The 22,473-nt window shown below is 62.0% G+C and overlaps 1 protein-coding gene across 5 annotated transcripts in view; it reads left to right on the plus strand.

Annotated features, from left to right (window-relative positions):
• Positions 1-22,473, plus strand: part of PDE4C (phosphodiesterase 4C) — a 121,809-nt gene that overhangs the window by 73,701 nt on the left and 25,635 nt on the right. For 2 of the 5 annotated variants that reach the window (XM_048830528.2, XM_048830529.2), the window contains 2 exons: positions 21,308-21,499; positions 22,125-22,161. In XM_048830528.2, coding sequence (XP_048686485.2) covers positions 21,308-21,499; positions 22,125-22,161 — 229 coding nt within the window. Of the gene's footprint in view, positions 1-4,362; positions 5,136-15,927; positions 16,181-16,355; positions 16,453-21,307; positions 21,500-22,124; positions 22,162-22,473 lie in introns of those variants that run through there. The other 3 variants (XM_075123223.1, XM_048830531.2, XM_048830530.2) reach the window with 3 other exon arrangements.

Raw genomic sequence — 22,473 nt, forward strand, 5'->3', positions numbered from 1 at the left:
GCAGGCCTAGTCCTCGGCAATCCCCCTTCGTGTTACTGCTCCCCAGTCACTTACTGCAGGAAGCGCCATCCACGGGGTGCAGTACATCCCACCGCTGCCACCAGTTGTCACGGAGTCCCCGGGCGATGCTCTGGAACTGCTCCCCATGAAGCCAGTCAGGACTCTGGGGCAGTCGCCTTTCTGTGAGCAGCCTGTCTTCAGGACACACAGCTCACCCAGCTTCCACCTTCCTGGGTCTGACCTCGGAGCATTCAGCATCCTCTGCCCCTCCGTGTGCTTCCCCCCAGCGAGTCCGCTCAGGCGGGGCTCCTGGGGAAGCCAGAGGGTCCTGCACCCCAACTTCGCAGTCAGACGTGACTCTCAGCCAGCCAGTAAAACAGAAGGTTTATTAGACGACAGGAACATGGTCTAAAACAGAGCTTGCAGGTGCAGAGAACGGGACCCCTCAGCTGGGTCCATTTTGGGGGGCAGTGAGCCAGACAACCACGTCTGCACTTCACTCCATGTCCCAGCCAGCCCCAAACTGAAAACCCCCTCCAGCCCCTCCTCCTCTGGGCTTTGTTCCTTTCCCGGGCCAGGTGGTCACCTGATTCCTTTGTTCTCCAACCCTTCAGCTCTCACCTTGCAGGGGGGAAGGGCCCAGGCCATCAGTTGCCAGGAAACAGGGTGTCGGCCATTCTCTGTGTCCAGACTCCTGCACACACCTGCCCTCTAGGGCTCTGCAATGATCATACACACTTACCCCACCCCCTAGATACTTAAGAACTGCCTAGGGGAAACTGAGGCACCCCCACACTATTCAGAGGAAACATTAAGAACAGTCCCACTTCGTCACACCCAGTCACGGGCCCGGGTCCCTGGCGCTAGGCGCTGGGCAGACCCAGACACACAGCCGGTCCCTGGCTGCAGAGCTGGCAGTCGGAGTAGCTTTAGCGAATACAAACGCTTTGTGGCTGTTCTGCCTGGGGACCGTGGCAGGGGCCTACTGGGGACGAGGACGTGGAGGTAGAAATGACCACGTCCAAGGCAGATGTCAAACTCAAACAACTTCATGGGAGTGAATCGGGGGGCTCAGAAAATCTCCATCCAAGAATATTAACGGAATTGCAAGGCCAATAGCCAGGATTTCTAATGAATCGCTAAACTCGGGCTTGTGCCCTATGGCTGAGGAATTGATTTAAGTTAAGGGCCGATGGCGGCACACAAACAAATGGATATAAACTGGCCGGGAGACCAGACAAACGTTTCTGTCACGTTGGAGGAGTGAAGCTCTGGAGCCGTGGGAGCAAAAAACTGAACTGGCTTCGAGACTTAGCTTGATGAGTTTATGGAGAGGATTGTCTGATGAGCGAGGCAACCATCCTCCAGGATCTTAGCTGCCTCCCCAGGGCCTTGCCTGAGATGAGGGGGGGACGTGTCTGAGGCACAAGGGGTGGAGCAGGGGGTTACCAGACACGCTGGAGACCCCCTGGAGTCGGTCAGTGTCCTGGGGCCTGTATTGCTCTCATCGGTGTGAATCTCACCAGCCAAACCCCAGAGACTTTGCTTCCTGTGGCCTGGGCAAAGATCCCCACCTCCCCCTGCCTGGGGGGAGGGGCCCTGATGGGATCCCAGGGAGGAAGTGAGGGTGGAGGAGCTCAACAGAGTTGGGCTGTCTCCTGCCGGGTGCATGTACAAAGCAGCGTGCAAGGGTGAGTCCCATGAGAGCACCAAGGTCCAGCTCCGAGCACCGTTAGTGCAGGCAGCAGGGTTTGCAAACTCCTCAGGGCAGAGGCCGCCCTCAGGTCTTGCTCCCGCAGCAGCAGGCAAGCGCATGGCACGAGAGCAGGCGTTGGGATGCTGATAGTGTCCCGGCGTCCCCGGGCGATGCTCTGGAGCTGCTCCCCGCGAAGCCAGGCAGGACGCTGGGGAAGTCTCCTCTCTGGGAGCAGCCTGTCTGCAGGACACACAGCTCACCCAGCTTCCACCTTCCTGGGTCTGACCTCGGAGAATTCAGCCTCCTCTGCCCCGCCGTGTGCTTCCCACAGCGAGTCCGCCCAGGCAGGGTCCTGGGGAAGCCAGAGGGTCCTGCTCCCCAACTCCGCAGTCAGACGGGACTCTCAGCCAGCCAGTAAAACAGAGGTTTATTAGATGACAGGAACATGGTCTAAAACAGAGCTTGTAGGTACAGAGAACGGGATCCCTCAGCCGGGTCCATTTTGGGGGGGCAGTGAGCCAGAGCCCCATCTGGCCCTCCCTCCATTTCCCCAGCCAGCTCTCAACTCCAACTCTCTCCAGCGGTCTCTGGCAGCCTGCCCCCGGCTCCTCCTCCAGCCTTTGTCTCCCCGCCACCCCCCCGCAGCTCACCCTCTGGCAGGGGGTGCTAGAGACCCACGTGGGACGCTGAGTCCTGCAGGGCCGCCCCCTCAGTACAGCAGCAGGCTGAGCTCTCCCCGGGTGGCAGGCGCCCCCTCGAGCACTTGGATCCGGGCAGAGCACTTGGATCCAGATCCAGACTGCATCCCCTGCCACTGCATCTGCCAGGCGTGGCCCGAGTGCCAGTAAATCATGCCAACCAGGTCTCCTCTACCAGCTGTTCAAAGAACCGTAGGAGGCTGGTGCAGCCCAGCTGCCCAGGGCCGGTGAGAGCCTGCCGTGCCGCCGTCCCCGAGGGGCGGTGTCCGGACTTGGCTCAGCAAGGCAGCTCCTCTGCAAGCCAAAGCGCAGGGTGACGCAGCCCTCGCCCCCGGGGACGGCGTGAGCTGGATGTTACTGTGACTCATGTTAGACATGGTGATTGCATGCTTCTGATCGGCGGGGAGCTCAGTCCCCATGGCCCAGTCTGGCCCAGTCTCCCAGGGAGCCACATGGTGCCAGGTGTGAGGGCAGGTTCCAGTTCCCATTACACACTGGAGGACCCTCCTGTGATGGGTCTGCAGGGCAGGGGAGGGGGGGGTGTGACAGCCAGCTGGGCCTTCTCCGCTTTCAGGGAGCTGGCAAGGGGTTAACAATGTGTCATCTGAGCTGCAGTGAGACCTTCAGTGGAGACAGACAGGGCTTCCGACCATGCTTCCTGAAACTGGGGCCCCACGGCTGGATTGTGCTGGGGCCTGGGAAGGGCCATGAGGTGGGAACCCCCGTCCAGTTCCAAGGCTGAATGCCTGCAATGCTTCCCCCCGTCCCTTTCCCTGCAGGGCAGCCCGGAGGGGGTGTGTGTCTGTGTCCGTGTCCGTGTCCGTGTCCCCGGGCGCTGGGAGCAGCGGAGGCCCCGGTGTCTGTGCCAGGCAGCGGCTGTGCCGGCTCGGGGGCTTGGAGATCGCTCAGACCAGCTCCTGGCTGTGCCACGGCGACTCTTCCCGCAGCTCCCTGCGTGGGAGCGACACTGACCCACTGCTGCCGGCTCCCTCCCCACTGACTCTCCACCCCGGAAACCCTGTCGCCTGGCCCCACTGCTCGGGGCTCTTCTCGCTGCCCTGGGGCCTGGAAGCCTCCAGTCCCTTTCCCGGGGTGGCACTGATGGCGGAGGCTGGAGCGGGGGGACTCAGAGCTCCTGAAAGGGGCCTGGGACAGCAGCCTGGCCTGGAGGCTGTTGTGGGCCGGCTGCTCTGCTGGGAGAAAGGCTGGTGCCATGGGGGGAGGTTCGGAGCAGGGCTGGGTCTGTCCTGGGCTGTGGGGATCCCAGGAGCGACCCTGCCACTCTGCTTAGTGGGGCTGCAGCTGGCGGGGCTGCTTGGAGATGTCCCTTTTCTGGCGGGGCTGTGGGGGATGTTTAAGCCGTATGTGAAGCTTGCACAACCAGCAGCGAAGCGCTCCCAGCTGGGCTGTCCATTGCCCGTGCTCCAGGGAGGGGCTCTGCCCCACTGCTCTCCTTCCCAGGCCTCTCTGGGGAACGGGAGGAGCCAAAGGGGAACCCGTCTGGGTCCCACGTGTGCTGGGTTTGTCACGCTCTGGGTTGGGAGAATGAGGGCGAGCAGGACAGGACACAGCAAGATAGCTCTCGGCTGAGCCCCCCCGGGCCGAGGAGGGTGCAAGCTGGTGCCAGGGGCGTTTCTCCCGCACGGGTGCTGCGCTGCATGGAAGCCAGAGGGCCAGCTCCCCAGAGGGCATAAGCTGGCGTAGCTGCACTGAAGTCTTTGGAGTCAGCGGAACTACGCTGATTTACACCAGCTGAGGATCCAGCCCCTGTGGTTTACGTCCTGAGCAGGGAACGTCTCGCCGGTCCTGCCCCAGATTCCAGCGCAGTTTAACGTCTCTGCGCAATTGAGGCAGCCAGTGCTGTTGCTGGCAGGGAAAGGGCTGAGTGCTGCGTGGGGGAGCAGCCAGGCTGGGGGGTGCTGCGCTGCTTCTCCCTTCCACGTAGAGCCCCAGCAAGCCCTGGCTCGTCCATGCAGCGGGCGAGGGAGCGAGTGTCCCTGTGCCAGACTGGCCTGGCCCAGCCCGAGCAACGAGGGGGGTTTGCTTCGTATTTCAGTCAGTATCTGCTGAGCCAGACAGTTGTTTAATTTCCCAGGCAGGGACGGGAGGGGAATGGAAAGTTTCCCTGGGAGCGAGAGCGCTGTGTTTGCAATGCGCTTCCTGCTTTGTACCAAACGGACAGTTTGTCTTCTCTGAATGGGACCCGGGGAGACGGACCTGTGAGACCCTCGGGAAACGGAGCCTCGTAGCAACGCCCCACCGGCCCCCCGGTCACGCTCGTTCACCTTCAGCCAGAGCACAGCGTGGAGCCGGAGCGAGAGGGGGCAGGCAGCCTCCATGGAGCTTCTGCGCACAATCAAACTGATGGCCTGAAAGTGACTGCAGAGGACCCCGCGCCCCCTCTCTGCCAGCCTGGACCCCGCTGCGTGAACGGGACTGAAGTGGCACCTGTGGCTCTGGCTCCGCCATCCCCTGCAGGTCCCTGCTGTGGGCAGGGGAGTCCTCAAAGTGATTTTCCTGGGGGAGATTTGTGAACAGGGGGGTGAAGGCCCAGCTGAGCCTCTTGTGCACGTGGGCTCCCCCCCACTAATTTGTGGCTCCAAAATGCTGAACCCGAAGCATGGCTCCCCGGGGGCCTCCCCTTGCAGCTCCCCCTGCAACTCGCCCATCCTCTTCAGGAAGCTCATGATGAATCAGAGCATCCGCATGCAGCGGCGTTTTACCGTGGCTCACCCCCTCTGGTAAGGGCTGGGGCTGCCCGCCACTGGGCAGGGCAGGGCAGAGCCAGGCTGGGCAGGTAGGGTGGCTGCCCACCGCCAGACAGGGCAGGGAAGGGCAGGGCAGGATGGAGCCGGGCTGGGCAGGGCAGGGCTGGGCAGGGCAGGACAGAGCCGGGCACGGCAGAGGCTACCGCTGGCAGGCCGGTTCCAGGGTTGGCAGCTCACAGGGTGCTGAGACCTGAACTCACTGGGAGACTTTGAGAGGTGCCTGAAGATGAGCTGGGCAGTTAGGCCTGTCTGTATGGCCTGGGGCACTTCCCTTCCCCACCTGGCTGGCCCCAGCCCAGCTCTGCATGTTATGTGGGTGACACAAGGTACCAGTCATGGGTGGGCGCTGACAAGCGCAGGGTGATGCCAGGAGGTGCCCAGAGCTGGCTCCCCAGCCAAGCACTGTCTTTGGCGGGTGCTTGGTAGGTGCCTTCCAGCCAGGCGTGGTGTGGGGGTGCTCCCCACTGCTGGTCCGTCTCCCTGGCCCACCATGGGAGGCTCATGCAGAGCTGGCCCACGGGGTGTCACTAGTGCCAGGAGCCATCAACCCTGCTTGGACCCTGCAGCCCTGAGCAAAAGCAGCTCTGAGGCCAGCAACCCCAGCACCTCTTGCCTGGCGAAGGCCCTGGGGTGCTGCAGGGTTTCCCCTGCCCAGCCCCCAGCATGCAGCAGGCCAGGTGCATAGGGGATGTGGGGCTGGGCTGTGGAGCTGAGTGGGGAAAGCAGTCTCAGGCCAGGTCGGACAGCTCCAGCTCTGCGGTATCGAGCCCTCCATCCGCTTCTGCAAATCGGTGAAGGTCCCAGTCCAGACTCCCGCTGGCTGAAGGGCCTTTGTTTGCCTGGCCTGGCCAATTACTTCCTACCTCTTCCATACTCCACCTGGCAGAGGCCTGGGGCCAGGGCAGCCCCGCTCTGGCCAGCGGGCTGCCGGGCTATGAGGACGGAGGGTGCTGGGGATCCGGGAGGAGCCAGGCTGTCTGGGAGCTGGGCTGCAGCTGCACAACAGATGTGGGAATGTAAATAGAAAGGGCGTTTGTTATGACAGAGAGAGGAAAACAAGCAGCAGACTCATCCTGTGCCCCCCTTACCCCCCCGCCCCCCCAGCTGGGCAGGCCAGGTGGGCCACAGGGGTCGTGCTGCTGGGTCCGGCGTGCCAGCTCGGCTGTCCTGCCAGCAGGAGCCAACCAGCACCTCTCCTCATGCACCTGTGGGGAGCCCTGGGACTCCACCCATTTCCCCATCAACTCCCCTGCCCCAGCACGCCCAGCCCCACCCCTGCTAACACACGCAGGAGCCAGCAGCCCTGGATGCAGCACGGCTGGGGGTTCATTGATGCCCCAGCTCTGCGTCCCCTCGGCTCCCACCTGCACCTGCCAAGAGCCCCAGGCCGGAGCAGAGCTGTCCCGCTCGGGCTGGAGGGAGCGAGCTGCAAATGCCCCAGCTTTGCACACTGGCCTCGGCACTGGGACGCCCTGCCCAGGGGCCTGGTGCTGCTGAGCGCGTGAGCAGGCTGCCCCCCAGCCGGGTCCTCCGCATGCTGCCTGTAGTCAGCACAGGGGACCTCTGGGCCTTTGACCCCGGCCACTCCCCTGCTTGGGCTGCCCACTGGCATGTCCCACACAGAGGAGTCTGGGGAGGCAAGTGGAAGCTCTCGGGGAGGGGCATTAGTGCATGATGGATGCCAGGCAGCAGCAGGCATTGTTCTCCCAAGGCCACTGCACCCGCCCGGCGGGGGCCCAGCTCTGGGGGGAGGGGCCGGCTGCATCTGCCCACTTGGGGCAGGGGTCGGCCGGGTGACTGGACATGAAACAACAAGCAGTGTGGCGGGCTGCACCCCTGGGCCACTGCTCCGCAGATGGTGCCTGGCGCCGGCCCGCAGTCCCGGTGACCTTTCCAGACAGGCTGCGTAAGGCGGCCTGTGATGCTGGCAGCTCCACTCCATTCCTGGGATTTCTCTCCCCCCAGTCCCTGAGCTGGGGGGCAGGGTGCACGGCAGTGCCTACTGCAGGAATGACAGCCCCAGAGCTGGCCCGGCAGGTCTCCGTGCACAGGGTCGCGGGGCTGCCCTGCCTCCGGTGCAGGACGTGAGCAGCTGAGCCCTTTGCAATGGCAACAAGAGCTATTTATAGAGGAAACAAACCTCCCAGGCTGGCCTGCCCCAGGCCCAGACTGGCCGGTGAGCATCAAAGGAGACAGCGTGGGACGGAAAGTACGTTTGAATTCAGTTACCAGTCTCCTGGGAAGGGCGCGGTGCCAAGACCTGAGTGTGCTGGGCCCCGGCGGGCCCCTGGCACCTCCGCGGCACGGCCCTCGGGCACACCGGGCTCCCGGGGCCATGCCAGTGTCTCCATGGACCTGTCTGTGCTGACACCTAGTGGCTCCGGGCTGCACCACACTCTTTGGGGCTGCACCGGTTTCCTGCTAACCTTACTGACTCCCCAGTGGCACCTGGCCCTGCCTCCTGCTCAGCATGGTCTCCCTGCCAGGCAGCTGGGAAATGGCTGGCAGAGGCCTGAGTGCCACCGGACCAGCCCTGGCTAAACAGATGGCGGGCAACCCAGCCCACGCCACACGAGCCCCTTCCTCCCTCTGCTCTGCCAGTGGCTGCTCTCCGCCCACAGCAGGGTGTGATGAAGCGGGACTGTTCTTAATGTTTCCTCTGAATATTGTGGGGGTGCCTCAGTTTCCCCTATGCAGTTCTTAAGTATCTAGGTGGTGGGGTAAGGGTGTATGATCATTGCAGAGCCCTAGAGGGCAGGTATGTGCAGGGGTCTGGACACAGAGAATGGCCGACACCCTGTTTCCTGGCCACTGATGGCCTGGCCCTTCCCCCCTACAAGGTGAGAGCTAAAGGGTTGGAGAACAAAGGAATCCGGTGACCTCCTGGCCTGGGAAAGGGACAAAGCCCAGAGGAGGAGGGGCTGGAGAGGGTTTCAGTTTGGGGCTGGCTGGGGATGAGGAGTGAAGTGCAGACGTGGTTGTCTGGCTCACTGCCCCCCAAAATGGACCCAGCTGAGGGGTCCTGTTCTCTGCACCTACAAGCTCTGTGTTAGACCATGTTCCTGTCGTCTAATAAACCTGTTTTCCTGGCTGGCTGAGAGTCCCGTATGACTGCGGACTTGGGGGGCAGGACCCTCTGGCTTCCCCAGGAGCCCGCCTGGGCCGACTGGCTGTGGGAAGCGCACGGAGGGGCAGAGGAGGCTGAATGCTCCAAGGTCAGACCCAGGAAGGTGGAAGCCGGGTGAGCTGTGTGTCCTGCAGACAGGCTGCTCCCAGAGAGGAGACTTCCCCAGAGTCCTGCCTGGCTTCGTAGGAAGCAGTTCCAGAGCATCGCCCGGGGACGCCGGGACAGTAGCGCGTCCGGGCCCTGGGGAGGCAAACAGCTCGTGCGATTCACAGCACATTGGAGCCCAAAGCAACACAGAAGATTGACCCAACAGGCCAGGCTTCACAGGGAGAGATCAGTGAGTGTGGGCAGCTGGGGCTGTGCCCAGAGCCCTGGCAAAGGAGGTCACTGCATGCCCACGGCTACTGTGCCTGCAAGCTCCCAGCTGGCGAAGCTATTCTCCAGCCAGAAGCAAATGCTGCTACATGCCCTGCAGCAGTGCCCCAGGCTTGGCAGAGTGGTCCCAGAGCCTTCTAGAGCCAGGCTTGCAGCAGCCACCAGTGAAAGGAGGGGAAGGGCCCAGGCCATCAGTGGCCAGGAGTCAGAGTGTCGGCCATTTATGTACCCTGGCCCTTTGCTCTGCAACAATTACACCCCCTTATCCCACCATGCATTAAGAAATGCCTAGGGGAAACTGAGTCACACCTACAGTATTCAGAGGAAACATTAAGAACAGTCCCACTTCGTCACAGCTTCCCCTTCCAGTCTGTTTCACAAGGGGTTCTGTGCCCCAGGTCTGCGTCCATGAGCCGGAATTAGGGGTGGGCACTGGGGGGCATTGGAGGAGCATGTTCCTTGGGCTCTTCTGGCCTGGCCACAGCACATTCCTCTTGCCCATCCACAGCATTTGCAGAGCTTTTTTCCCCTCAGTCTCTCTCCTCACCATCCAACCAACCGCTCGGGAGCTTGGTTGTATCGAGGACCGGCCCTGGAGGGGTTGTGAAGCCTGAGTCCCCCAGGAACCTGGGGATCCTGCTGGAGAGGACGGAGGGTCCATGGGCATCGCCCCGACGCTGGGCCAGGGTGCTGAGGAGAGAATAGGGGAGGGGGCTGGGAAAGGGTGAGCTACAGCCTCTCTCCACAGGGGCAGGCCAGGGGCTGCCCAGTGCAGCCTGGCTCGGGTTTCCGTGCCCGCGGCTGTGAGGCAGCCTGGCAGACGCGGCCAGAGCTGCCCCTGCCGGATGGAGTGCAGTGGTGCCTGCCCTTGAGAGCCAGAATTTCCTATTTAGGAGCGAATGCAGCAGATTCTCTTGGCCCGGGACCAGGCTGCAAATGATGAGGTGCTTCTTGATCTGCCATTGTGGCGAGCGGCCGTGTTGGGAGGACGCGCAAAATAATGTTATGGAGCCATTTTATCCAGGGGCCTGGAACAAACCCGGGGCCACCCGCTGGCTGCTGCTGGGGCAAGGCAAGCCCCTGCTCCCAGGGCTTCACAGGCACGTCGGAAAGGGCCCCCAGGACCCTCTCTCTTCCCTGCGTCGGGTTCGCTGTCCTGGGTCCCTCTGAGGGCGGATGGCTCATCTTTCTGGGCTTGGGGCCACCTGGCTCAGGGGTGGCTGAAGTTACTGGAGCTGCTGACACCTGCAGGGCCCAGCTTGGACGGTATCAGAGAGATTCTGGTCTGGGGGCTGGGGATAGACCACAGATCTGTAGCTCACCGGGACGGTTTGTACTGGAGAACAGGAGGCACAATGAGGCTCCGTATCTCTGGTACCATGGGAGAAATGAACCAGCAACGTGAAAACAAGCAATTGAAGACAACGAACATCGTGTTTCCCCACCGGTCGCACGGCTCCTGGAATCCCGGGCTGCTGCTGGTGGCTCGCACCTCGCGGGGGCTCATCACAGCCCTGTGGGTCAGGTGTCTCCCTGCCGCCAGACTCATTCTGCCGAGTGAAAGTGAGTCTCCGAACTTGGAGTGGAGCAGTCAATGGGGCCGCAGCGGGCATGGCAGAGGGGGTTTTGTTCCCGAGTCAGAGGGCCGGGAGAGATGCCAGGAGGTGAGGGTGGGAGCGTGGAGATGTGCGCTGCAGCTTGGTCCTGAGCTAGGCAGTCTCTGGCTCCCGGGAGCATGCTGCCAGACAGCCCTTCCCCTGTCCAGAGGCACTCCTGCATGGGGTACGTACGGAAGGGAAAGGGGGGTTAAGGTACCGTTCCCATGGGGTGGGGGAGAATGGAGGGTGATGTTTGGGGACCCTGTCCTCCTGGCCCATCTGCGTGTGGGAGGCCTGGGCACCTGGGACAGAGCCAAATCAGCTACTATGGAGCCACGGCTGCAGCATCTCCAGGGCTCTCTGCGACACACTCTGGCTGCATTCTGACACCTGAGGGAGTCGTGGAAATCGGTCTCCTACTAACGCCCCCAGCACCTCTCTCCCATGGCGTCACCGCACGCTGCAAAGGCAGGCAAACGGGCGAACAGACTCACAGCCCCGTGTGACCCGTCCCCCCAGGCTGCGCTAGCAAGCAGTCTGGACTCCTGGGTTCCCAGCTCTGCCGCAGATCTTAACTCCTCTGCCTCACTCAGGAGAGCTGCTGCCGTTTGCAGAGAGATGCTGAATGAATGAAGCGCTAGGGACGCTGGGCTGCAGGCCTGCGTCTGCATAAGTGCAAAGTATCCGTGTTCTGAAATCAGACAGTTCAATGGACCAGGAGACCGCGGGAGGTTGGTGGTTTGCTCCGAGCCCCGTGTATTTAGGGGAGGAAACCCTTTCTGTGCTGCTCGGCCAGGCACCTGCTGGCCTCACGCTGCTGGGCCAGGACAGTCCCATCCCAGGCCAGCTCCAGGACAAATGGGACAGGCCCGGGGCATAGGGCAAGGAACTGGAGTGACGAGTACCAAGGAGGACGCCCTGCCAGGAGGATGTATGAGCCTGGGGAATTGTCTCCCCAGAAAAGGGCTGGAAGCCCCTGTGCTGGAGATGTCTTGTAAGGATCCCGTTGGCCCCAGAGAGAGAGATGGGCACAATGGGACCCATGAGCCACCTCCATCGGGTACCGGCTGTGACTGCAGACAGCAGAGCATGTGCAGCTGCCTGCTAGGGGCCCATCCGCCAGGGAGAGCTCTCCCGCTCAGCCTGCTGCGCCCATGGGCTTCCTGCCTTCCTCCTGGGCCCTCGCTCTACTTGCCTTCAGAACAAGGCCAGTGGGAGTGGCATGGGGCCTCTTCAGCACCTGCCCCGGCTGCGTGTCTGGGGATCGGCTGGCTCATGGAGGTCGCTGAAGGTCGCATCTCGGCACAAACGAGTGGATCGATGCTTGGATCAATTGGGGAGCTGCTCCAGTGACGCACGTCCGCCCAGCACCAGGGCAGCTAGGATCCAGCCTGCAGCTGTGATGGGCAGTGCAGGGAGCCCGCATCATTACCCCCCTCTGTGTGAGGCTGGGCAGCACTGGCAGGGGATGTGGCTCTGGCAGTGAGAACGGGGCCAGGTCTGGCCTGGGGTGAGCTCCAGATGAGAAACCCCCTGCAGGGTAAGCTCGGCTCTGGGCCCAGGATGCTGCTGCAAGCCCAAGGGCTGCAGTGTCTGACCATTGGCACCATGGTTCCCCATCAGCCTTGCGCCACAGGGGGGACATGGGCATGCAGGAAAGTGATTTGCCAGACTGGCCGTCCCAGGCCCAGCGTGTGGACCCACCACTGCCCCTGTGAGTGGGGCTGTCACAAGGGATTTCACAGGCAGACTGACCAGGGCACACAGCTTGTTTTCCCCTGGCCGGGTGGCTTTCCTCCTTACTCTGCTCCCGGGGCCACGCACTTTCTCATGGCACCATGGAAATGGAAGCCGGGCCAGGATCCGGCAGGGAGAAGCTGGGAAAGTGGGAGCCGCAGGGGTGCTGTGCCAGGCCAGGAAACCTTCCTGACGATTTCCCTGCGCGCGGTTGTGAGCTGCACCGTTTCTGTCACAGCGGTGGCTTGGAAACCAGCTGGAGAAGGGGCAGGCGGGGAGAGGGGCCTGGCGGGACCTGTGCAGGCTTTGGTGGAGCACAGGCTGTGGGGATGGCTTCCCCGGCACACAAGGCCAGCAGCCTCGCTGGGCCGTGGGTCCTTAGCTCACCTTTCGTGCTGGTGGAAGGTGCTTGGCACAACTGTGGCCCTGAGTCTCTTCCCCTGCTGGAGAAAGGAGAACGAGCCCCTCCCTGCACCCCACCCTGCTGAGTGTGTTGCTGTGGGGCAGCCCTGGGGACTCACTGAGTGGGGGTGCAGTCAGGTGCCACAAGGAACATCCCGGCTGGGGGGACTCTAGCAGGGGGACAGTCTGCACATGTGCACACTGCCAGTAAAAGTCGTGTTCATAACCCACGTGAGCTAGCTCAGGATAAGATAGCAGGGAAGAGGCTGCAATTCAACGTGTCTCAGCCCCTGGAGTTGCTCTGATTAACACCCAAGTGGACAGCTGAGTGGTCGTGTTTTCCCTGCTCACGTGGGTTACGAACACACCTTTTATTTGCAGTGTGAATGTATCCTGTGAATCCAGACAGCCATCGGTCTATTTCTCAGAGGGCCTGCAGCTCCCTTTCCCGGGCAGGTGAGATGAGAGGGTGGGGAGACTGTCTGTGCACAGCACATGTTGGTAAACATGCTGTTCCAGACAAACCTGTGCTGGTCCAGGGGCTCGTGCCATCTCCATTCCTTGACGGAGGCACATGCCATCCTGCCTTGCCGGCACGGCATGTTTCTGCAGAGAGCATCAGGCACACAGGAGTCTGCCTGGCATTCCAGAGGCGTCTGGAGAAAGGCTGTCAGGGGGGGTCTGCCGGGACCTTGGTGCTGCTCCCAGAGTCCAGATGGGCACAGGACAGGGGATGCCCCCTCCTCCCTGCCAGACCATTCACGTTGGATGTAGAAATGGTACCAGTGTGAAAGGCACCTGGGCAGAGATTAAGTACCCTCTGTGCTGAACTAGAGTGGGGATAACACCCAGCCCGGGAGGTCTGGCAGGCTGGGGAAGTTTTTGCACCTACACATGGTTTGGGAGGTTAGAAGCCTTCAGACCAAATACTGTCCCATCCCCCTGTCCCAGCACTGGCTTCTGGCCTGTGGGAGGCACCCAGATGCTTGGAGCAAATATTACAGGGCTGGATTTTGCTCGGAGCCTAGACTCTGCCCTGGCATTTTGGCCAGAAACATCCCAGGCAGCACCCATGCCAGGAGCTGTGTGTGTCTATGTCGGGGAGCAGAATGGGCCATGGGCAAAGGTGCAAGCTGTGAGCTGGAGAGGGGCTCTCAGGCCCCTCTGCTCTGGTGGTCCCTCAGGGTTTCCCTGCACCTGTCTGCGTATGGTTTTCCTCGTGCAGGAAAAGCTAAACTAACCCATTAGCTGACAACGCTGCAGCTCTGCTGGCTTGTGCCTGGCCCGATCAGAGCTCACCAGCTGAGCAGCGGCTAACCAGGCCAAGGGGAGGAGACTTCTCCGGAGCACCCGGGTTCTGCAGAAAGTGGAGTTGCCGCGTCAGCCGGGGACACTGTTTCTTTTGACCCAGGGCCCAGCCTGGTGCACTGCTGGAGATGCAGCCTTTCCCGAGAGTCATGAAACTGACGCCCTGGCAGCACATGGCCATTAAAAACCCCAGGGCCGCATGCCAGGGTCCAGAGGAGGAGGAGGAGGGGCCGTGAGGCAGTGCCCCTTTAAGGGCCGGCCAACCTTGCTCATTGATCCAACCCAGCTGGGAAAGGGCCAGGAGTTCTGTAAAGGGCTGAGGATGCTCAGTCTCTCTGACCTTAGGAAGCTGGGTTCCTGCAGGAATGGACCCTACTGGGAAAGCCTGAGAGCCAAGCCCAGGGTGGGCAGAGGAGCTGCTTTGTTTGGGTGGTTTGGCCTGAAGAGTAGCTCTGAGCCCAGCAGCCCCGGCTCAGGGTCTGTGCGCCTGGCCAGCCACTTGCCCTGGTGGAGGATGCGGACAGGTGATCAGCCCCAGGCACTGCGAGGAACCTGGGGCAAGGCTGGGTAGGTGCTAGCCTCATGGTCTTTATTGTGTTTACACTCCTAGCCCCCTGCGAGGCAGGGCCAGGCTCTTACCCCCAGGCAGATGGGAACTGAAGCACAGTGCCCAGGATCCCCACAGGAAGCCTGTGGCAGAGCAGGGAGTTGGACCCAGCTAGGCTGGGGTCCACCCGCTCATCCACCTGGAAGAACCCTTGGAAACATCAGCAGGAGCCAGACAAACCTGTGTGAAATGCCAGGGAAAGGCCTTGGGGTTGGGACCCCCCCAGCACAGCATCACCCCGTTGCCCCATGGGAACAGTCACCCCACGCTAAGCAGCGTTAGCTGCGTCCACACTGGGCTGCTTCTGCTGCCCTCACCTCTAAACGGATGTGGTGGGGGGAAGGCTGCAGAGCACGGTGCAGCGAGCCCAGCAGCCGTGGGGCGAGAGGCCGGCTGGCCCAGTGGACAGGGCACTGCGTGGGACTCGGGAGAGTGGGAGCAGGTCCCTGCTCTGTGAGCATGGACCAGCTGCTGATTCTGTCTGTGCTTCACTTCCCCGTTTGCCTCCTGGGGTCACAGCCCTGCCTCAGGGAGTGGCGGGAAACGTGTCCCCCGCAGCGAGGGTCTCGGATGTGATGGTCATGGGGGCTGTAGAGTGGGACAGAGCGTCACTAATAAATGACTTCCCATTCCTGGACAGGCTCAGCTGCGGCCCTGGGGAAGCAGGGGGAATCTGGGGCTTTGAGCGAAGGGGGTGAAATCCTGCCTGTAGTGCCCTTGAGCCCCACGTCTGTGTCCAGACACGAACCGTGGGCACCAGCCTGGGGGAGGTGGATTTGCCTCTCATGGTCACTGTGGCAAAAAGGCTGCAGTGTCTGGAACCACAAAGTTATTACCCTGCTGCCAGGTGGTATCCAGCCCCCGTGTCCCCAGCACGGCCCCTGCTACCCTGCTTCTCCAGGGGGCCACCCTAGGACTTGTGTTAACTCCTCACCTGCTGGTTGCAAGAGTGGCTCTGCCCAGTCGACAGCTCTGCTGCCTGCACCCCCGGGCACACTGGTTCCTGGGGCACAAGGCAGCCTGTGCCAGCCGTGCCCCGGGGGGCGCGCCATGGAAAGGCCGTGGGCAGGAGCCAGCAGGCACATGCTGGGCGGGAAGGAGTTAAAGGGAAATATTTGCAGAGAGCTGAACGTGCCAGCTGGCCCCTCCCTCCTCCCCCCAGTGACATCACGGCGGAGCTGGCGAGCTGGGCTCGCAGAGGGTCCTGTGCCGGTTGCTGGCAGGGGGGAGCAACCCAGGGCTGGGAGCTGCGGCTGGCAGCAGGGCAGAGGGAAGGAACTTCTGGGGCAGAGCAAGGCAAAGCCAAGCCAGCCACCGGGGGAGGGAGAAGAGGGGGGGTGCATCTGAGCCTGCAGCCAGCCTGGGGGAGCCGGCACCCTCGCTAGGAGCTGGGCAGCGTGGAGAGGGGACAGGCTGGGAGAGCCAGCCATGGCTGTGTGGAGCCGCTTCGTGGGAGCAGAGAGGCTGAAGGAAGCTGGGCGCGGCATGGCGAGGTGCCCGTGCCAAGCCCACCCTGGGCTGCAGCTCCACAGAGCCCCCTAGACCTAGGGGTGCAGCGGAAGGTGCCGTGGGGAGCTGGCCTTGGACGCAGTGATGGTGGTGCTGCAGGGCAGCCCACGGGAGTCTCGGGCCAGGCCCCCGCGCTGAGCTCGCTAGAGGAGAAGACTCGCCCTCTCTGCAGCTGTGGAGGGGCCGGGGCCTGCTGGCGTGAGAGCTACTGGAGGGCACGGGACAGGATGAGCCTGCCCACAAACTGTGGCTCTGTGGCCCTGGCAGATTGCGCCCTTATGGTCTGCAACGGCCACCTGGCCAGCTCATCCCGCGCTGTCAACCGGCCCATCGACATCATGCAGAAGCACAGACGGTAACTGCGCCGCTTGCCGCATGGCCACTACTCCCCGGTGGAAGGGGTCAAATCCTGGGGCCAGCCAGGCTCAGGCCAGCTGGCTGCCGACACTGCCAGCCCACGGACCACAGTGCAAGCTCCGGCGATGGGCTCTGTGCGAAACAGCCAGCCTGGGGCCGGGGAACCCCATTGCTTGTTGGCTTTGGGGCTGGAGCCTGCTGCCTCGGCATGGCCTGTAATGCCAGGGCGTCCAACCCGAGGGGCTCCTTCTGGCTCTGCTGCCTTTGGAGGTGCTTGGGGGCCACCTGGGGAGAATCCTTCGCTCCCTCCCCTCCTGGGACTGATGGGGCAAGGAAGCAGAGTGGGGGCTGGCTGCCCTTTCGTGGGCTCTGGGCACATTCAGAGGGGAGAAGGCACAGGGGGTAACGTGTGTCGAGGGCTCTGCACCCAGCTCCCCCAGCCAGGAGTGACCTGGAGTGTGGTGGGGTGGTGCAGGGAGGAGGAAGGTTCCTCTATGGGGGGTGGAGGGGCAGGGCAGCGGTTGCTGGATGGGGAGAGACCACGGCGTCTGGGCATGTTTACAGACCTGGAAAGCAACCGACAGGCACGGGCAGGACACGGCCCCCCTGGCCCTTCCCACCTGAGCTGCAGCAAAGCCCATCCCCGGACCCTGCTTGCTCAGCCCCACATGCTGCGGCCGGTCCCCACGACTGGTGGCTGGGATGTGCAGGCTGCCTTTCCGCGGGCCCCTGGCTAGCGCTGTGGGAACACTGCAGGCTGAAGGGAGCCGGGGCGGGCCGGGGAGCGGGGCTGGGTGGAGGCCCCGTTAGTAGCAGAGGATCCCGGGGTGATCAGCGTGCTGTTCAGGGGCACACTGGGTCTGTGCCATGGAGTCCTGCACTGCACACCTCTGAGGAGAAAGGGACTGAAGGTCCAGCCGGTGTCTCTGAGCCCACGGGAAGCCAGGGAGCTGGGGAGGGCAGCTCCCACCAGCTCTGATTTCAGGTGGGGTTATGCCTTCACTGAGGGGAGCGCTCCCGTCAGGTGAAAGTCTCCACGGGTGACGTGTGGGGCCAGAGCCCAGGTTTCTCCCTGTGCTATCTATAGGACTGGAATAAAGTGAGATGAGGCCTCCAGGCCCACCCGCCCAGGTCAGCGCCAGGCAGGGCAGGCCATGTGGTGGTTTTATCCTGCCAGTGGCTCCCTGACACACCCTGGCACCTGTGGGGCTTGTCACCTGAGCAGAACGCAGCGTGTCACCCGAGGGAATGTGTGCACTCCGGGGGGAAGGAATCTCATTAGAGCTACCGTCACTTCTGTATGTGCTGCGAGGGGCAGAAGCCCCCCACATACACACGCCCAGCTCCCCCCCCCGCCCCCGGACAGCACAGTGCAGCTGGGCTGGAAGGGCTGGGTGTGGGGCGCTGGCTGGGGCAGTGAGTCCTGCACCTGTCCTTTCGTAGCATCATAGCAACCTTGGGCTGGGAGTGACTCGAGAGGTCACCGAGCCCAGCCCCCTGCGCTGAGCCCAGACCAAGGAAACCCAGACCAGACCTGACGGGCTTGTTCAACCTGGTCTTAAACCCCTCCGAAGACAGGGATTCCACCACCGTCCTGGGGAGCCTGTTCCAGGGCTCATCTCCCTCCATCTCCCTGGCTGCAGACAGCCCCCCCCCCCCCCCCCCCCCCGAGAGGACACACAGAGCAATTGGCCACATCCTCTCCCTAGAACGGCCCTTCACGGATTTGCAGCCTGTTACCAGGTCCCCCTCAGTCGTCTTTTCTCCCAACCAAACATGCCCAGTTTTGTAACCTTTCCTCACCGGTCAGGTTTTCTGAACTGTAGCAGGTTTGTTGCTCTCCTCTGGACTCTCTCCAGTTTGTCCACATCTTTCCTAAAGCGCGGGGCCCAGAACTGGACACAAGACTCAGGTGAGGCCTTGCCAGAGCCCAGCACAGCGGGACAATGGCCTCCCGTCTCTTACACACGACACTCCTGTTAATACACCCCAGAATAGCAGCCTTCTTTGCAGCTGCATCAAATTGTTGACTCTCATTCATTTGTGGTCTGCTATAACTCCCAGATCCTTTTCAGCAGCGCCCCCACCTAGCCAGGTATTCCCCAGCTTGTAGCTGTGCATTTGATTTGTCCTTCCTAAGTGAAGTACTTGGCTCTTGTCTTTATTGAATTTCATCTTGTGGAATTCAGACCAAGCCTTCAGTTTCTCCAAGTCGTTTTGAATTGTAACCCTGTCCTCCCAAGTGCTTGAAACCCCTCCCAGCTGGGGCTCAGCGGCAGATTTGGTCAGCGTACTCCCCTATCCGCTATTGCTTTGTGGAAGCGATGGAGTCGAGGGCTTTTTCCATTGACAAATCAGTAAATTCTGTATCACCAGCAGAGCAGCAGCTGGACTGTCTCTCTCCGCTGCTACCTGACACTCCCGCTGCTCCTCAGCAATTCTCAGCCCATCTTGGGGCCCCCTCCAGCTCCCAAACTAGCTGACTCAAGTTGCTGGGCCTTTTCCACCTCCCAGCATCCACTTGGAGGGGGCAGGCGTCCTGTGAGGAGGACAAGCAGCTCAGGCCAAAGCAAATAATTCCGTTGTCAGTGTCCAGGAAATGGCAGGGCTGCTGAAAAGCAGCCCTGGGCCTTGACATTGCACCATCGAGGGGGTGGGGATGGTTCTCAGTTCAGCTCCGCAGCGGGGGCTGCGTTTCCATATGCAGCTCGAGCCATAAACAAGGGTGGGTTCCACCCGACCATGAGAACTGGAGCAGGGCTTGTCTGGGGAGTAACGGGGTGACGGTAAGGAAGGGACGATACCGGCTGAAGGTGGGGACATGCTTCTCAGCCGTGAGACGTTCGCGAGTGGGACTGAGTGAGAGCTCAGGGACTTGCCATGTCTGAAAACACCTGCCTAATGCCAGAAACTGCAGCAGGCCATCTCTCTCACAGCTCTTGGTCTCAGGGAGCAGTAGTGGGAAAGAGACCTAACTGGACGGTTTGGCACCCTCTGTCACCAAGCTCCGTGGAGGGACCATGCTATACAGGGGGTGGGTGCCAGGAAAGCTGCCAGCCCGTTTCAGTATCTCTCTGTAGTTCTACAAAGGTGTGCTAGGTGCTGTACAGTGCTGGGCTGGGGAGCGAGCCAGACCAGGGATGGTTGTTAATATTTATGGGAGCGTTGAAGGGCTGTTTGCACTGCCGGGCGAATCTGAGCTGGGCAGGCTGCAAGCAGGGACGCTTCAGACAGGCTAGAGCCCAGTGCCATGGCCTTGGGGCTGAGCCAAACCAAACCCAGCCGGAACTTGCCAGCTCCCTGGAGAGTTTGTCTCACGTTACCAGCCTTCTGGCTGAGCCTCAGGCCAGGCTGCTGCCCAGCTCCCTGCCACTCCTTGGGACAGCCAGTGTGGGGCATGCAACAGACACACAGGTTCCTACAAATCCCAGTGAACCAGCCCTCTGGATGGTACATGGCTCGGCCAAGCCCATTGTTCCCTTCCCCACCCCGGCTGTGACCTTCCTGCAGGGAAGGAGACAAGCGCGCTGATTAGCTGAGCTGGGCCAGTCGATGGGAACGGGGGCTCCTGATTCCATCCCCAAGTGGGGGCAACAGCTGCTGCTGGAAAGTCCTGTAGAGCGGCTGTTAGAGCAGCATTCGGCTGCGCTGACCTCTTCTTCCCAAGGTCGGCTCTGCTGCCGCGGGTTGCTCCAGCCCTGGGGGATGTGCTGGTGGCTTGGGCAGCGCCACCAGGACTATTATCGGGCAGGGCAGAGCCGGGGCTAGCAGCACTGAGCCCCCCTGTGGGTTGAGTCCCTGCACCGTCCACAGAGCCTGGCTGTTTACAGCTGTCCCTAGCAGGGATCGTGGGGGCCTGGTGCACAGCCTGCAGGACTGCCAGGAGTGTCTCCCTGGAGCAGGCTTTGGACCGGGCCCTTGGAGAGCTGCCTTTTGCAGGGGGCCTAAAGCACATCCCAGAAGTTCATAAGTGGCGGGTGAATATCACGCCCTCTGTTACACAAACAGGGAAACTGAGGCAGAAGGCTGCCTAGTGAGTCAGTGGTAAAGCCCACAATAGGACTCAGGCACTAGACAAATAGTATTTGGCAGGAGTCTCTGGCTGCCCAGAGCCCGCCCTGGCCTCCCCACCAGCCTGAGCTGCCCTGGCATGGCTCATAGCCCTGCACTAGGGGGTGGCAGCTGGCTGAGTGCAGGAATCCAGGTAGATGAGGCTCAGGCTGGGGGAGCAGCACTTAGTATGCCCAGGGGCCAGGCCTGGTCCCCATTTGTAGCTTGATAAGAACCTGCCCATTCAGCAAGGCACAGGGCTGGGCACCGTCCCCCAGCGTCACTTCATGGTCCAGATCTGCACCCACCCACTGCTGCTCCCAAAGCCAGGACCCTGCTCCCCTCGGATAAAAACAATCTGCCAGAGGGGAGACCACAGTGTGAGATGGGCAGGATGCCTGCCCTGCCCCAGGGGGGCAGGAGATGGGCCAGTGGCATTAGGGCTGGGGGGTTGCAGCACTATGGGGGTGCGGGGGTAAATGGGGCACTGCAGGGGGCTTTTAGCTTTTAGCCCCACGTGCCCGGGCCTTGGGGGTGCTCGGGGTGCCGGGGGACTGGCATGGGGCTGGGCATGCTGGGGTGGAATAGGGGTGCTGCAGAGCACCCCGGTTTGTAATTGTAGGGTTACACTCGAGAGCTAGGACTGCCCACAGCACCTCATTGCCATGGGGGTCGCCCACCATGGGGGTCTCACCCACAGAGCCAGCAGCAAGTGGGGGTTGTGACAGTCACCCCAGTGTGCCTGGCTGCCTGTGGGGCAAGGCTGGGTCTGCCCCACAGCCCTGTCCCCTAATTGCAGTTTGATGGAGGAGTCTGGGCTGTAGCTGTTCAGAAACCCCTTTCCCTGCCCCTTATCGGGCCTTTCATCGGTCTGTGCCTGTGTTCCCTCCCCTTCCTCAGGCTCCCTGGGCTCCTGGCCTGGCCCCGTGTGCATTGAGTGGGGTTCAGAGCTGTGAGAAATTAGCCAGGAGCGTCCCAGAGCAGCCCGTGCTGGGCAAGGCGGTGTGGGCCCATGGCAGGTCTTTGCTCGCTGCCTTCCGTCTTCTGAGTCTTTCCTCCTTCCCTCTCTCTGCAGCTTTGACATTGAAAATGGCCTTTCGTCGGGGAGGAGCCCGCTGGACCCCCAAGCCAGCCCCGGCTCCGGGCTGGTCCTGCATGGGAACGTCCCTCACAGCCAGCGGCGGGAGTCCTTCCTCTACCGCTCCGACAGCGACTATGACCTGTCTCCCAAAGCCATGTCCCGGAACTCCTCCATCGCCAGCGACCTGTAAGCACCAGCCCTGCCTCGGCCCCGTGCAGCCCCTCTGGGACGCCCCCTCCCTGGAGGGGAATGCGCCCTGGGCTGGCAGGCCATCATAGGCCAAGACACCCAGCCTAGGGCCAAAGTGGGACTAGAGGTGGGCCTAGCCCTTGTGTGGGCCCTTTCCCACAGGGAGTCAGTCTGTCTGTCTTTAGTCCAGCCAGACAAAGCTGAAGTCAGTGTGGGCCTGGTGCTGAAGGGAGAAGAGGCACGGGGCACCGGGCTATAGCTGTGGAACAGGGTTAGGGAACACGGGAGCCTGGTGCCAAGCTGCTGGGGCTGGAATTGCATTGCTTGGGGGCATCGTGCCAAGGGGCAGCTAGTGTAACGCAGGGGCCAGACACCACAGCTTGGGCCCGCTCAGCAGCCAGGCCAGCCCCAGCTGGGCTCCCCAGACTCACGGCTTGCATGTCTTGGCCTTCCTTGATTAGGCTGGAACCCGTCCTGGGCAGAGGGTGGTTCCATGCCAGCACATCACTCACCCCCTAATTTGTGGTGCCCAGACTCTGGGGCAGCCCTGTGCATGGGGTTCGCCCCCCAGCCCCTCCCTCGCTGCTCACTCGGGGCCTCATATGCCGTTTTTCCCATACAGGCATGGAGAAGACATGATTGTCACGCCCTTCGCGCAGGTAAGAGTCTCTTCCTCCCTGGCTCGCCCGGCCCGGCCCGGCCCAAAGCTGGGACAGTTGGGAATTGCTCTGGAGTTGGATCTAAGCCATGCTCCCCACAGACAAGCACATCTCCATCCAGCACCCACCACGTCTTACCACCACTGCACTGGCCCCCTACGCTCCCATAGACGTGTGCCTGGAGGCCCAGCGGCTTGGGGCACCATTGTGCCAGGCACTGCACAAACACGCAGCAAACGGCCGTCCCTGCCCCAAACTGCTCCCAAGAACCCTGAGCCCAGGGTATTGAATGTCTCCTTGGCTTTTCTACCG

Source organism: Caretta caretta, chromosome 25, assembly GCF_965140235.1.
Source record: "Caretta caretta isolate rCarCar2 chromosome 25, rCarCar1.hap1, whole genome shotgun sequence".
NCBI lineage: Eukaryota > Metazoa > Chordata > Testudines > Cheloniidae > Caretta > Caretta caretta.